The 15,044-nt window shown below is 44.5% G+C and overlaps 3 protein-coding genes across 4 annotated transcripts in view; 2 read left to right on the top strand and 1 right to left on the bottom strand.

The window, feature by feature from the left end:
• The window catches only part of LOC106752017, a 97,315-nt gene that overhangs the window by 52,480 nt on the left and 29,791 nt on the right, over positions 1–15,044 (bottom strand). Inside the window, exons 1-4 of one of the 2 annotated variants that reach the window (XM_014633363.1) lie at positions 10,631–10,716; positions 10,002–10,113; positions 9,611–9,653; positions 8,098–8,308 (exon numbers count right to left, since the gene is read on the bottom strand). In XM_014633363.1, coding sequence (XP_014488849.1) covers positions 8,098–8,258 — 161 coding nt within the window. In that variant the 5' untranslated portion in view covers positions 8,259–8,308; positions 9,611–9,653; positions 10,002–10,113; positions 10,631–10,716. Of the gene's footprint in view, positions 1–8,097; positions 8,309–9,610; positions 9,654–10,001; positions 10,114–10,630; positions 10,717–15,044 lie in introns of those variants that run through there. The other variant, XM_014633362.1, reaches the window with a different exon arrangement.
• LOC106752027 (zinc finger matrin-type protein 5) lies at positions 228–1,597 on the top strand. Its single transcript, XM_014633376.1, has 4 exons — positions 228–292; positions 388–546; positions 1,123–1,260; positions 1,342–1,597. Exons 2-4 carry the CDS (start codon positions 420–422, stop codon positions 1,572–1,574), a joined length of 498 nt encoding a protein of 165 aa, XP_014488862.1. The 5' UTR covers positions 228–292; positions 388–419; the 3' UTR covers positions 1,575–1,597.
• Positions 1,810–15,044, top strand: part of LOC106752016 (pleckstrin homology-like domain family B member 1) — a 31,507-nt gene continuing 18,272 nt past the window's right edge. The window contains exons 1-2 of the mRNA XM_014633361.1: positions 1,810–2,077; positions 14,695–14,835. Coding sequence (XP_014488847.1) covers positions 14,697–14,835 — 139 coding nt within the window. The 5' untranslated portion in view covers positions 1,810–2,077; positions 14,695–14,696. The remainder of the gene's footprint in view (positions 2,078–14,694; positions 14,836–15,044) is intronic.

Genomic DNA, 15,044 nt, shown 5'->3' with positions numbered 1-15,044 from the left:
AAATTATGATTTGTGAGATTTTGTTACCAATAAATAGTCTATGTGTCTTTCTACATAAAACAAAAATAAGAAAACTTATTTTTAGCGATTCTCGCAAAATATAGAAATTGTCCTATCGGATACTCGATGCATCCTGAAATTTACCGAGGAAAGATAACTGTGTCTTCTCACTTCCCACTATAGTCTTATGTAGTTAGCGTCTTCATTGACAGATGTCACTTAATAGTCACGCACGATGGCCACGATATATTTCACGTGAAAACGTTGGACGAGGACGCGAAGCACGTATGATGTACGCTTACATCCTTAATTACAGATAATTCCGACATTTTATTATTTATTTATTTAATGTCAATATAATTCCCCCTTATTTTTCTCTCTCTTTAGTTGTATTTGAATTTTTCTGATCATATACACTAATGGGCAAGAGATACTATTGTGACTATTGTGATAGATCCTTCAAGGACGACGTCGAAGCTCGTAAGAAACACTTGTCTAGTCTACAGCACATGAAAAATCGAGCGGATCATTACAGCGTTTTCAAAGGTAAGTTTTCAATCATGTTTATTTAATACACTATTCGCTACATACATAACCTCTCACGAAAGCCATCTCTTTGAGGTTTTATTCGAGAATAGACTGCGTTTCGGATTCACACTATCAGTACTGAAAATCTATAATATACATAACATAAACTATAGATTTTTAATACTGGAGGTGAATTTCGGAACGCTGCCGCAATTTCTTGCGGTTTCTCACATCTTTTCTTTCTGTAAGTTGGTTAAAATATGAAATCAGGCCGGTTTAGATCGAAAAAAATGTAAACGTACAGAACGGTAACATTACAGAACTCAGAAATTGATAAAATAAAAAAAAAAAAGAAAAAAATCATAGTAACAAAACGTAGACCGTTGAGATTTGATGAGCCATACCTCACATAGTAAAAATCTCGAAGATACATCAACAAGAATATCCGTATGATGTATCTGCTATTAGACATTTCTGCTGTGTGGGATCTCGTTTAGCAAAAGTTAATCTCTTATTTTTACCTACGATTTACGTTCTATTACTTACGTTTCGGTTCATACGTGTCATTTCGTTCAACGAGATTGATATTTTCAGATCCAGAGACAATATTGAAGGAGGAATGCCAGAAAACCCCGTGTAAACGTTACATGACCATTGGAGACTGTGCTTTCGGTCTTGGTTGTCGATTCTCGCATTACTCGCAACACATGATATCGGTACTAGAACGACTTGGTAATTATTCTATCCGGCTTCATCCGAATTGGCACATACGAGACGGTGTTAGTCTCTAACAAACAACACTTGGTCTTACAGTCGCAACAAAGAATTCTAAAGACATCACGTCACCCAAGGGTGGATGGCCAAATACGGAAGATATCATCAAGGAATACTTCGAAAATGTGACGGACTCGATCGACACCGAGGAATTTAATTATCCGGTTTGGAGTACACCATCGCAATTACTCGATTATCCAAATTTACCGGCTTCTCTGTGGCCCGGCACGGCCGAAAGCGCGGCAAGCAGCAATTTTAGCAAATGGGGTTAATGTTGATACAAATATATATTTTCTGTCAGTACATTTGGTTATCTCTTCCAAGCGACGACTCGAATCCCGCTTATCCCGCCAAATTTCAAACCGAACGACGCGTCCAAGCGAAGTCCCTTTCATTCTCCCCTCCCGTGTTCACCTACACCAATCGCTAAACGGATCCAGTCTTCACACAGTGACGTTGCTATGGTACAAAGTGGCGATGCACTCGTTGCCACGACAGTATAGCGTAGTCGGCACGTGACGCGACGCGACGCGCCGTGTCCGTCGAATTGACGTCGGTTTCCGAAGGCGGGGAAGCCAGCACGAGAGCAAGACGAGATCTCGCGAGTGCACGTCGGAAACTTACGGACGGAAAAAATGAGTGTTCGCGAACGCCGGTCCCTCGTATTATCACGCGCGAGTGCCTGGACGCGGCGTTGAAAAAAAAAAAAATCCGGAGTGCCACCTGGAGGGGTTCCTGACGATTTAGCGAGATTGGATCCTTCCAGGTCGCGTCGGTGAGTCCCTCGATAAATTCCTTCCCACACTCGCCGTGGTGCGGCGGGATCGCAGGAATTCATAAATCGTAGTGAGGAAGCCGAGCGCATCTGGGAAACACGATTGTATCGGGCGTTCCGAAAAGCGGCGAGAGCAGGTCGATCTGCGTTACGACGCGTATCAAAGTATGCGGGGGAGTTAGAGATTCGAGGTGATTCTTTCACGCGGAATTTAAACACAGAATTCCGAGCTTGCTCCGGATTCGAGTGATAAAAGCACGAGCGTGGGGTTCGCTCGACTTGGCGAAAAATCGAACACACCCGGACGGAGTTTCCGGGCGATAAAACGCGATTCTGTATTTTACCGTGCGAACGAGCCGTAATTCGCTGGTAAAGATGAATAAAGCACGCGGTTTCTGCACTCGAACGGGCGACTCTCCGTGCAAGTACGGAAACTGAAAGTTCCCCGACTCGACGCGATGTACGCTCCGCTTGCGGCGCGCGCGCGACATCGTGTGTTGAATAAAAAGTTTCTGGTTGTTGGATAGGCCAAGGACGGACTACTCATGCGTCCACCGCTGTCGCTGAATGTACTTTCTTCCGAGTATTTTTCGATCTCGATTCGCGCTCGTGGCTCAGGAATTCAACTTGCCGGACTACATCGGTTACCTTTAATTCGAATATTTCCCTCTCGCCGGATACCATCCGTAAAGCTAAGATGACAAAGCCACAGGATCTTCGGTGTCCGATCTCATTCTCGTCGACGTCGACACGCCGAGCCGAACATAACGTGAAATATAGACGCGCGTAATCCCGTGCGCTCCGCAAGCAGAGCGTGGAAAATTCAAAGAGCCGGCTTGCCTCGGCTCTAAAACGAGTATTACAAAATTATCGGCGTCGACCGCTCTGATTTTTTTTTTATCAGCGGTACAATTGATTTTACTCGAAATTAAATTTTACGTTAGGTAAATCGACGATCGATCCGTTTCTATTCGACGGTCCTAAATTGATCGGGATGCGAACGATTGTGTCCTTTTCGAGAAAGATGCACGTTTTCAGCCGTAAAATAAATGAAAAATAAACGGGCCGGTACGGTAGATAGGGGGTGGCAAGCGCGGCGTGACGGCGTGATGATGGCAACGACCCGAACAGCTCTGTACAATCCAGTCACGATTCTCGGTGGAGGTCGTGACCTTGCCGATATGCAGGATACGAGAGATATGGAGAACACGGTGGAATACGGACGATAATCCTGTATTCGTTTCGATTATGTAGAGTTAACCAACGCCCGAGGTGTATCGCCGAATTCAGAGCAGTCTTTTCTCCTTCGACCAGTACAGAAGTTCGAAGGTAAAAAAGTTTCGTCCGTGCTAATGTGCTAACAGTAGAAACGAATAAATGGAAAATTGAAAACTCGCGAAACTTGCGAAATTGTCGATGAAGATTAAGACTCATTATTAATAGTTGCTATTTGAAACTTGTCTCCTGTGAGACACTCAGATTTTAATTCCGAGTTGGATCTGAAATTTTCAGTTAAATTCTAACTTATTTTTCACCTTATATTTGTGTGAACACTATTGACAAATTCATATTTAATTCTGAATTCAAATCTGAGTATCTCATTTGAGACAAGTTTAATACGAGTCTGAGAATTGAATNGGGGGGGGGGGGGGGGCGAAGAACATTTTTTTTTTGTTTCAGTCACAACTTGACAGAATATGTTTAAAGATTTTATTTTCACGCTTCCGCGTCCGGAACGTCAGTTTGCTAGCTGTTAGGAGCAGAGAATCCCCGCGAACTTATATCTATACTGGTCTCGGCCGCAACCCTGATCGATTTGACGAGCCGTCCTCGTCCATTGTTACACCCCACGGACCATCCGTTGTGGAGCAGCTGCCTATGCGCCTACGGACTACCTACATCCGCATGCTCGTCCCCAGCATCGTACAATGTCTTCGACAATGGATCGCGAAGCGCACGGTCGCACGAGGGTCCGCGATGGATTCCGTTTTCGCAGGTTTTCCTGCGAGCGATCATCATCGGGCAGCTTCGAGAAATTACGATATGAGATAGATACATCCGCGCCAAGTGCGCAATATATGAAACAAATTAAAAATAAATCCGCGCTGTGGGACTGCTATTCGACCGCATGCGTCTCTAATAATTCTCTAAAAGCCGTGGCGCATGGAATAACGTAAGCGGTAAGACTTAAATAGTAAGGTAGTTGGCCAACCAATCGGTATATTTCTTTAGATTTCCAAAACGTATTCCAAAACACGATAGGAGTGACGATAGAAGTTTGGCCTCAAACAGAAGTAAGCAAGATTTTAACTTTTTCTTACCTGCTTACACACTCAGAGAAAAAAAGACTTGAAAATTTATTTGTGGAATATAAGGTTCATTTAAATACGGCGAAATGAAATGTTATTCTTAGCAAATAAGCCAATTGATAAGAAAACTTGAGTACATTTCACAAAAATATATATTTCGTCATCACAGTCGAATTGTTTTCCGACCAATTCCAATTTCCAACAAGAAACATTTACTTCGCTAAATTTCGATTTCTTCCTTTCAGTGTAAGGTCAAACTTATCGTCACTTCTATCATCTTTTGGTGAACCTAAAGGAACATACTGATTGGTCGGTCAATTTCCTTACTGCTTTAAGTCTTACGTTTTTCCACGTGCCTTAATAAGACCGGCCCACTCGTGTAAACGCGTGGACCGCGTCGTCTTGGTCCCGCGGCTCAGAATTATTCGGCCGATTCTTCGATGCTGACGATGGAACGGGCTAAAAACGAGCCACCCGGCAATTTAACGTCATTTATTTCTATTGCCTTTATGCGGGCCCGTTACGTCACGTCGACGACGACTTCGCCCTTCGTTGTCGGCGCCGCGGCTACGCGCGTCGTTTTCGCGATGTACGCACGCATCTCCTCTCGCCGGGACTGAATGCAACGACTGAAGACGCGCGACTGTAAACGCGAAATGCAAACGGATCGATCGAGACGTAGTTGCTAGTAGTAGAGCGGCTTGGAAAACCTGTTATACTTCGTTAGGCATGTCTCACGGTTGCTCAAAAGGATCGTGTAACGCCGTCAGATGGACCTTGAGCATAAAGAACCTCCTGAACATATGAATTAATGCATCCAGCTCTCGTTTACTATTTGCGTTCCCGCACGCCGACTTTCGCTCCGACCGCGGTGAGCAACGTCATACACGCGCGCACGGCGACTGTACTTCCCTCGGCGATATAGTCGTATCCAATATCGCGATAACCGATTCGATTCGCGCGTGCCATTGAAATCTTCGAGAGAGGCGCGACGCGGCCGTAATCAACTCGCAATTAACATCTCGACATAGACTGTAACGCGCGCGCACTCTGCGACACAAGACCGGATCTTACGTGGGATCTGCCCACGTGAGAGATCGTTGGAAAATGAGTGGGCACTCGTTTGGGTGTTGGAAAGTGAAAAAGAACCTACGCGCGATCTTCGTGTCCGCAAAGACGGAATAGACATTTTTTCACAAGAGGAGAGAGAGAGAGAGGGGATTAAAATGGAGCGATCGAAAACTTCTCGGGAAAGAACAGCGAACTCGACTCGGCAGAGTCGAATGCAAAAGAAACATTTCTCGTAACGCGTAGAACAAATGCTGGTTACGAGGGATACTATTACTCGAAGCTTCAGAACTTCCGTTATAACTCGACATTTGATGAGGAAATTCGGAGATTCGAAGTTGAATTATTTTCGAAGCTTCGAAAATTCGTAATATCGGAGCTATTAATAGAACTAATTCTGGAGAGTGCAACGGAAATTGCTGTGCAATTAGAGAGTATTAGTTTAACCCAGATAACATTGAGACGTCTGTAGAATGACGTCATGACTTTGAGACGTTTTTTACACATACGTATTTTTGGAATAAATATCTAGTTCAATTCTGAGACTTGTGTTTGTCCAGTTTAAAGCAAAGTGAAAGTTGTAAGCACAAATAGTAAACAACAAATGTCATTAACTTCATTTCAAAATAAACGCAAATTTTGCTATGATACGTAATAGCATAACGCAATGTGAGGAAAAATTTTCTTTAGGACGATTAAATTTTTTCTTTTTTTTTTTTTAAGAAAAAACATTCTTTACGACAGTAAATATTATTCACTATGCTTACAAAACGAACACACGTACTTTCCCGTTCTTGAAGTCTCGAATATTTAAACATTCGAATATTCCACTATCTGAATGTTCGAATGCTTACGCTACAAAATGTCGTCATTCGCATATAACGTGTCGAAGGTTCAGAAAGTTGAAGCTTCACAGAGCCGAAGAAACTTGGAATATAATTTCTAGCCTTACCGGTTACGTTATTCGTCGCGGAATCAGCCGCGACGGTTTCATACGATCTCGGCTGTTCTGTCTCACGAAGCTATCCTGCGCGATAAACTACGCTTATAAACCGTACATCGCCGTTAATGCACTCGACGCGAAGCTAACCGAAGGGTCCGCTTGCGAGAGAGAAGCGGTAAAAAATGAAGATGAAGAAGCAGACGGAGAGGAGGATGCGGTTGCCGGGCAGATGTCGCCGCGTCCAGACGAACGTGTCCCGGCTGATTCGTTCTCGCACGAACCTCGCACGATCGTCACGCGACACCTTTGATATTGCACGTTTCTTCCTCTCGACTCTCGGCCCCCTAACGTATCTCTAACTGTCGCTCGTCCCACCCTCGCTTCGCTCTCAATCGCTCTCCGCGGAATCGTTGATGGACGGGTCGTGGGGGGTCGCGGATGCTAAGTCAAATTCTCCGCGTCAACTCTCATCGGACTCGATTGCCTCACAGATTTATTAGACGATCACGCGTGCCGTCCATCTAGATCGATACATAACGCGGCCGATAGCCAACGGTCCAGCCGTCTTCGTCAACGGGGCGAGCCCCGGTTCGATCCTTAACGGGAGGGTCGCCGTTTACGGCGAAAGCAATTACGACTCTTTCGAGACGGTTTAGCTGTAGCGACACTGCAGAATATTTTCGTCCGAGTCTCTCGCGAGTACAATACGCTCGATATTCGCGGTGAATGATCGCGTTATACCTGTGCGAAAGTACACCGTCGTCGCCGTGAATTGTTCGCGTGGCGACCAATTGTTCGTCGAATCGAATCCTCTGTACCATGAAAAAATCGCATGAGAGCGTCGGAAACGTTTCGCATGAAGCACGAGTCGGTGCATACGTCGCCGCAACGGATGTTCTATATGCGGCAGAACGGAATGGAACGGATAGGACCGGACGCGGAGTGCTTACGGCCGGTACCTAGCACGAACGCGCTCCTTCCTGCTCAAACGGTCTCAGTAAATAAACACGTATTCCCTACCGAGCTTTGTCTTTGTACTATATAATTGCGCATTACTACTACGGTAATGTGATTCTCGTAATTATGCAGGTTACGATCCTTATAATTATGCAAATTGTGATCGATGTCTCTTATGATTATATACTTATTCGATACTTTGGTAGCACAAATTGATACTTATATTAAATTGGATCGAGCACACAATGAGCGATGTCTTCGTTATTCTTCTCGCGAAAGTCAATGCGATTAGCAGCTACGATCTACACACACTACCGGGTATTTGTCGTACGATTTTTCCCTAGGGCGAAAACGTGAAAATTCCAAGTGTTTCCAAATTAGAAGATTCACATTTTCTCGCGGATTCATGCTAGAGGAGAAAATTCACGACCCTTTATAGGGGTTGATCGTGAATCTTCTCCTTTAATGTGAATTCGTGAAAAGTGTAAATTCTCTAATTGGAAAACATTTGGAATTTTCACTTTTCACGTTTGCATCCTAGGAAAAAAGTTACGTGATCGATACCCTGATAATAGTTTGTACATTTAGTTTCAAAATTGCTTGCATTCAATGATCCAATGTGAGAGCTTTTGATTGATTCTCAGTCAGTTGTCTCATTAAACTATCGGCTCCAAATTGTATAAGAAAAGTGTTCAAACTGTATTGAACTAAATATTCTGAGAGTGTTAAAATCGAACACTCACCATTTCGAAGTTCCGCGTTGTCCCGTGGTTTCCAACGATGACCCAACGATGTCCAACAAGGTCTGAGCAGGTCCATCCTCGAAACTCCGCATCCGGGATCCCGTTGTGGCCAACCATCGTTTCGTCCGCATCGTCCCACGTCGATCACCCAAACACTTCATATCACTCGCGATGAATATTTATGTTCGAGCGGCGTTTAACGGACGTCCAGCTGATTGGTTTTGAAACGAAATTTACGAGCTCGTTTAACGAACATCACGACAAAACGATCGGAGTTATTGTTTATCGATCGCGGTACGATAAATTTCGACGTTTCTGGAATGCTCTCGCGATGGGTTGTAATCACCAATTTGGCGTTCACAAAAATAGGCTGCACGCCGACACGCGAATGCACTCGCGAAAATCGAAATTAACAGATTACGATCATTGTGAAATCGATCGATGCATAAACGATTGAGCAAAGTATTTCTATTTATGTTTGTGAAACGAAATTACAACGTAAATACGCGTCTGAAGAATTTAGGGAACTTATAAACGCGACAATAAGTAAGGTCTATACGGTAAAAAATTTTGTGTCAAATTTAACATATTTCACGAGCTTTCCCGATACTTGTGGCGAATATGACTCAATAAAATATTTTCTGTTTGCGAAAGAAAACGTTCGCGACGCGAATGCGCGTGTAAAGAACTTAGAGAACCGAAGAAGAGGAATGGCGAACTCTAAGCGAGAGGAAAATTACCGCGAGTTGCGTATGTGACGGCACAATTCTTATGTACCACCGTTTCGCAAATGTGTTTTGCGAAGTTTGGATGTCGGTCTCACTCGACGTCCAGGTGTATCAGACGTCGAATCGCATTCGACGGTATTCGGACAATCGTGAAAATGAAAATTAGCCATCGAGCGAAATAGCTGTACAAATCAACGTAACGAAACAGTTGTACAAATCAATGGGCTATTCCATGCAAAAAAAGATTAGCTGCAGTAGCTAAATTAATTATAACACATGGACGCCTAAAACTTTAGCAACTTAAGCGTAATTGCTGCAGTAACAAACCCTTTCGCTGCCGAGGCAAACGTATCATCACAAATGACATTTACAATAGTACGTTTACTGCTGTGGCGAAAGAGTTCGCTGCTGTAGCAATTAAAATTGCTTACGCTACCAAAATTTTAGGTGTTCACACGTTACAACCAAATTCTCTAGCTATTCTAAAGCTCTTTTTTCCGTATCGTTATGTTATTTCACGTTTGGAAAACACGACATTTTATCAACATAGCGAAATGCTTCGAGTCTTCCGTTACTTCCCTCTAAACTGTTTTGCTTGTGCATGACAGCAGAAACGCAATACTGTATTCACAACACGGCGACTCGCTCAACGGCCCCAGCTTACGTACGTTGAAAGAATTAACGTGCACATATATCTACCATGCAACGCAAATCGCATTGACATCAATGAATTTTCGGAAACCCCACCACCGTTACTTTCGTTCCTTTTTCTTTGCATGACTCACCGAATCAGCTTGAACTCAAGGTCAGCCACGTTCTGCCGCTGTTCTGAAACAGAAAGATCGTCCCTGCCTGGTTAGAATTCTCGCGTTAATAAAGAAGCGAGCGCGTGAACGTGAGTGTATTAGAGCCATGACACACAGTAGAACGTAAGTAGCAATACGAAAGCAGCAGGCAAATCAATCAATCACTGTCGAGAATTTCAACATGATAGTTTTACATATTCGATCATTCCCGAACGTGATTGGCTACTTCGCTTACTGTTTCAGTTTTGTTGCTTATATTTCTCTATGTGCTATCCGCTTTAGTTCTTAGCCGTAACGCCAATCACTTAGATCGTTCTATCTTGGTTTTCGACTGCAAAGGGTTAAACGTATAGGGAATTTATGAATTTACCTTCGAGCTGAACCCTGTTCGGCCCGAACCGGATCCTCTGGTGCGGCATCAGCTTCCAACGGAACTGTATCCCCGAAAACCGTAACTCGTGTTATTGTAAGGTCTATCAAATCTAAAACAGAAAGTTTCTTCATTAATCATGACAACAAATGTCACCGTGTAAAAAATACGGGGACTCGAAGAGACCGAAGAGTCTTTTTCAAATTAACAAATATAAAATATGGTAATCACCCTTAAGATTTGAAGACGTTGCTTCTAATCGAGACGATATAGTAAAAAAAAAAAAAAGAAAAAAAAAGCAGTAAAATCAACGAAATTTTGTTTAAACGAACAAAACTTGAAAAACATTACGTTTAATACATTGAACAAATCATACGGTTGCTGTGATGAATTGTTCATTGATTCAACAATTTGGTCAGCAACTATATTAACGCAATTGTTACGCCAACGCGTGATTTGTTCAGTGGACACAACATGTTGTTGAACGATGATCGCGCACGCAAAGCACGCGAAGTAATATAACGCTCCAGTTGATCGCTTCGAAAAATTGAGAATCACGCGCAACGCCTTTCGATCCGATCACACCCGCGTCAAGGACTGTTGTGATCGCTTTATCGTTGTGTACCTACGTGTGTATCGTTCCTATAATCACGTGCCCTTCAGCGGGCGAGACGCGCTCGAGACTACCGCTGCAGTTGTTTACTCATTACTCTAACGTTTCTCGTTACTATTGCGAAAATGATATCGTACATCTTTCACAGTACGATTGCCTCCTGGCATTTGACCTATCAACCCCCGCGACGACAGCGCGCGGTAGTGAGATGCAAGCGACGACTCACGTCGAGAGAGCCAATTAGCGTCGCGGAAAAGATGCAGAAAGATGAGCACTCTCCAATGGCAAAGTGGATATTCAACGTATCCAGGAAAGTGCACAGAAAACGTGACCTAAATGTGGCTCTTACAACCAGACATTTGGTTTCCTTCCTCAAGCAAGATAAATTCGGTTCTTCCTTTTCTGCTTGATACAACGAGATTTCTTTTTTCCGTGTGAGGTCAACCTGACCCCCACTTTACCACTTTGGAGGATTAACGTCTCTTTTGGTACAGGGGAAATGTTAGAAATACGTCGAAAACATGAAAGGTATCTCGAGCGAGAGTCTATCCCGCTGCTCTCGCGAACGCTCAAGATAACGCTCGTATCTCTCGTAGGCGACGCGTACAGGCGTCGTTGTAAATCGTTCCGCGTGCGGCGACTGACGTCATCGGTAAACGTTTATACTGGCGCGTTAATTGCCGCTAATAAAGAACGAGCCGTTGACCCATTAAGGAAAGCGCCGTCGAAAAAGTGTGCCGGTGGCGGCGTCCGATCGACTTACATCATCCCCTGTTGCGTCTCGTAAAGATTCCCCGTGCTACCTCGACAAAGCTAATCTCGACCGATCTCTCTCCCTAACTGTACGTTAGATAGGCGCGGTTAAGCCGTCGTAATTTAATGGCGCGAGACCACGTGTTTTCACTTAAAACCGCGCTATCACAGCGTGGTTATCGTCTCGCACGCGGGCAAACATTTGCGTTCCTCCTCCGCCGCCGCCGTCGCCGCCTCCTCCGCCTTGCGTCCTTGCACCTTCTCGCGAGATCTCTCGCGCGTATTTCGCGGAGCGTGAAAAAAATATTTTCGCCCAAGTGGAAAGATCGGCCGGAAAACGGCCGAGGAATTTCATCGAGAAACAGACGAAACATGCCCAAGGCCAATCGCCGCTACCAACTGTATTTACACGATGATACGTTGTCAAAAGCTGGCGACTGTACGTAGTCTCGAATCCGTGAGGCCAATTTTGCTCCCTCGTTTGTGAAATCACTCGATACTCTTGGCGCGTATTTGAAAATACGCGCCAAGAGTATCGATCTTGGGAGGATCGTTCCTCCCTCTTATCTCGCGATCGTTCTAAATAATCGCCCGCGGATAGCGGAATTTAGGTTCGCGTTCAGTTGACGCTCCAATTCGATCTACACCGAGAAACTCGTTTCGTCAGACAAAACTCTCGTTTGGATATGGGCAAATGTTTTGATTGTGAGGATACTAAAGATTCGGTGCTCCGAGGCAAATGATTTTTATTTCTGAATACCAAACTTTGGTTCTCACAGCCGAAACATTTGTCTGCCTGTATCCAAACGAAAATTTCGTTGGAGTCAACTAAATGGGTTTATCCGTGCCGAACGTGCGACTTTTTTTCTTGATAAATTTTCATTAATTCAGCGAGATGCCATTGGATCGTCTGTACACGGGGCAGGTGTCTGCCGTTCGGTATCGAGCGGAGTCACGCGAGAGCGAGTTCGCAAGGACGACACACCTGCGCTTTCGGTGCCTCGGCCGCTTCTAGTTCGATTTCAATTGAGCGCCGACGTCACACAATTTCCACATTAATGTGTGAAATATAAATCTCCGTCACTTAAGTGGAGCGCTCGATTGAATTACGATACAATCGCGGCAGCGTTCTTTATCCGAAGCGTCTGTTACGTAATCGTTAGCGCGTTATTCAAGTCGCTCGTAACGAATAGTCGAGATACGATTATGCGTGAGCACAAGAGGGACATGAAGTGTCTCATCGATTTAACGCCGCGCTATGATAAGTGCCTGTGTGTGTATGTGTGTGTGCATTATCGGCTATCTTATCAAACGCCCCAGTCTGGTATGCCGGGCACAAGAGAGACTGCGAGTATCGATCCGACTGCGATTCCCAGGAGCGTTCGCTCGCGCGTCTCAAACTCACGCGACGATATCGAACTGCGCAATAAGCCGATGACCCACCAGATTTTGCAACGTTGACCTAACCAGATTCCGCTTACGTATGTTCGCGACGAACGATATATGTGTCGCATATATATATATATATATATTATACGCGCTCGGCATACGCGGAGCACCGACGATAAGGTTTCCGCTTCTTCCTCTTCTTCTCTTCAGAGGTCTCAGGCTTCGGCCGAGCGATTCAACGAAACCCAGCATCTTAATCGTCGGCTTTAAATTACCGGCCGATGAAATCCGAGGAGGTGTAATTTAAGCAGATTGTGCGTGCACCGTGTAGCGCCACGAGCTGGCCGTTTAATCGTTTGACCGCAGGGGAAAACCATTAAAATTTCACGGATGAAGGTGACCGTCCCTTTACGGTATCGCACGCTCCCCACGGACAATAGGAGGGTATTGTTCAACGAATCTTCCAGTCGTTCTTTTTTTCCGTTTAGCTTTCCGAGTTCAATAAAGTACTCATTTGACGGTTTATTTAAGGGGATCCTTTCGTGGACTAACTGAATTTAAGAGTTGTCCAAAAATGTCAAAATTATCATTCTTTATAGGCCAGCAAAGTTAAAATAAAAGCGAAAATACGATCTCTTCACTTCAAACCGCTATTTCGCGAGTCTGCTCTATTTTTTCATCTTTAAAGGTTCAATACCTCACAAATTTAATACAAGTGAAGAATATTTATCGTTTCTTTTTTTTTTCATTTCAGTGCAACGGTTGAGGCGTCATTTTTCCTACAGCTCGATAATATTCCTTTTCATTTTTTAGAAACAAATTCGAATGAGTCATTTTTGAGCCGTATAGATCAGATAGTTCCTCCCCGCGAAAATCAGGACTAAAATAGACTTGAAATAATTCGGGCGAGAATTAGACCCCACGGATCTCTTTTAACTCGAAGCGTAATTTCGCCGTGGTAAATTGTTCAATTATCACTATTCCGGCCCTTTCCGCGTTGGCATTTCTCTATTCGTTCCATACGCGCTGCGTTATGCGCCGGTTGGTGTAGAAATTGCAAGTGGAATACATTACTTCCTCGTGGCCAAACGTGTTAGCAAAGTTCAACGGGACGGCCTAGCGTAATGCGCTTAATTAAAGTTGTTTCAACTCGTTAAGATCATTCGCATGAGATGAACAACCCTATAAACTGCACGCAAGTACGGCGTCAACCGTGGCGACAGCCGCGAACGAAACTTTCCAATTTCTTTTCCATTACGATTTGTTAATATTGCAAGAATAAAGAGCACATCCCAATGCCGATAAGATGGATCGATAAAAGGAAAGCAAAGGGATGAAAACAAGTAGACCACGCGGGATTACCGTAAGTCTCGCGGCGAAGTGGTATATCGCGAGAAGGTCAAGAACCCACCGGCGTAGACCAAGATTACGACGGGGAGAAACAAGAAAAAAGATAGAAAAATCCCTGCTCGGCTTGGGAAGACCGGTTTTTCGTTCCCGCTTTCTTTTTGAGCAACCCCCTCTTCATTCTTATCCGCCAACGTGAAGCTACGCGCCGGTAGAAGAACTCATTTGGATCGATCTCACGTGAAACGATAGCCACAATCTTCGACGAGGTCGCTCGTAAGCTACTCGTAATAATAACGCCCGGCAAGCTTTTCTCTTTTCTCCTGTCTTTAATGGCGTACGTTCGATATCCAGCGATGTAATTCTAATCGGTTATCCTCCTCGGAAGGGACGTTTTCTCGACAGCTGCGTGTCGGTCATATATTTTTACAGCGCCGTAACGAGAAACGCGAGATGGGAGATGCGCGTTCGCTACAGTTTCGCGGGAATCGATCGGATACCGGGATTGTTACGTTTCCCGCCGATTTCTCCGTTCCGGCCGCTAATTCAGAGAGCGCGCATTTATTTATTACGAATGCTTTTGTTTTGCAGGCATGGCGGGCGTAGCGGCCGCCGGTCTCGAAGTGCACGAGGCGGGCCGGGCTTTGCGCGTGCAAACGGAAGCGCCACATCTCGTCTCCATGGGAAGCGGACGACTGTCGACGGCCGTGACTTTGCATCCTCTACCCGAAGGTTAGACTTTGCAAAGTTACCTACACCTTTCCCTCCTGACAACGAACGGTTCCCCCGAGCATTTCCCCAGGAATTTTCACCTATTTTTATCTGTTATTTATGTGTAATAAGTTGTCTCGGAGAGATTATAATAGATTTTTCAGAAATTAGGAAGCCTGAATTAGAAAAAAATGAGAAATTGGTAAATTTAAATTTTATATATATATATA

This window comes from Dinoponera quadriceps, unplaced genomic scaffold (genome assembly GCF_001313825.1).
Source record: "Dinoponera quadriceps isolate SergipeBrazil2010 unplaced genomic scaffold, ASM131382v1 scaffold424, whole genome shotgun sequence".
Lineage (NCBI taxonomy): Eukaryota > Metazoa > Arthropoda > Insecta > Hymenoptera > Formicidae > Dinoponera > Dinoponera quadriceps.
This window is presented reverse-complemented; position numbering and strand designations above follow the sequence as displayed.

What these genes read in the sequence shown, in the direction of transcription:
- LOC106752027 (XM_014633376.1), top strand. Translation starts at nt 420, where the DNA reads ATGGGCAAGAGATACTATTGTGACTATTGTGATAGATCCTTCAAGGAC. An exon ending in TCATTACAGCGTTTTCAAAG is followed by an intron (nt 547 to 1,122) that starts GTAAGTTTTCAA and finishes TGATATTTTCAG; the next exon opens with ATCCAGAGACAATATTGAAG. An exon ending in ATCGGTACTAGAACGACTTG is followed by an intron (nt 1,261 to 1,341) that starts GTAATTATTCTA and finishes TTGGTCTTACAG; the next exon opens with TCGCAACAAAGAATTCTAAA.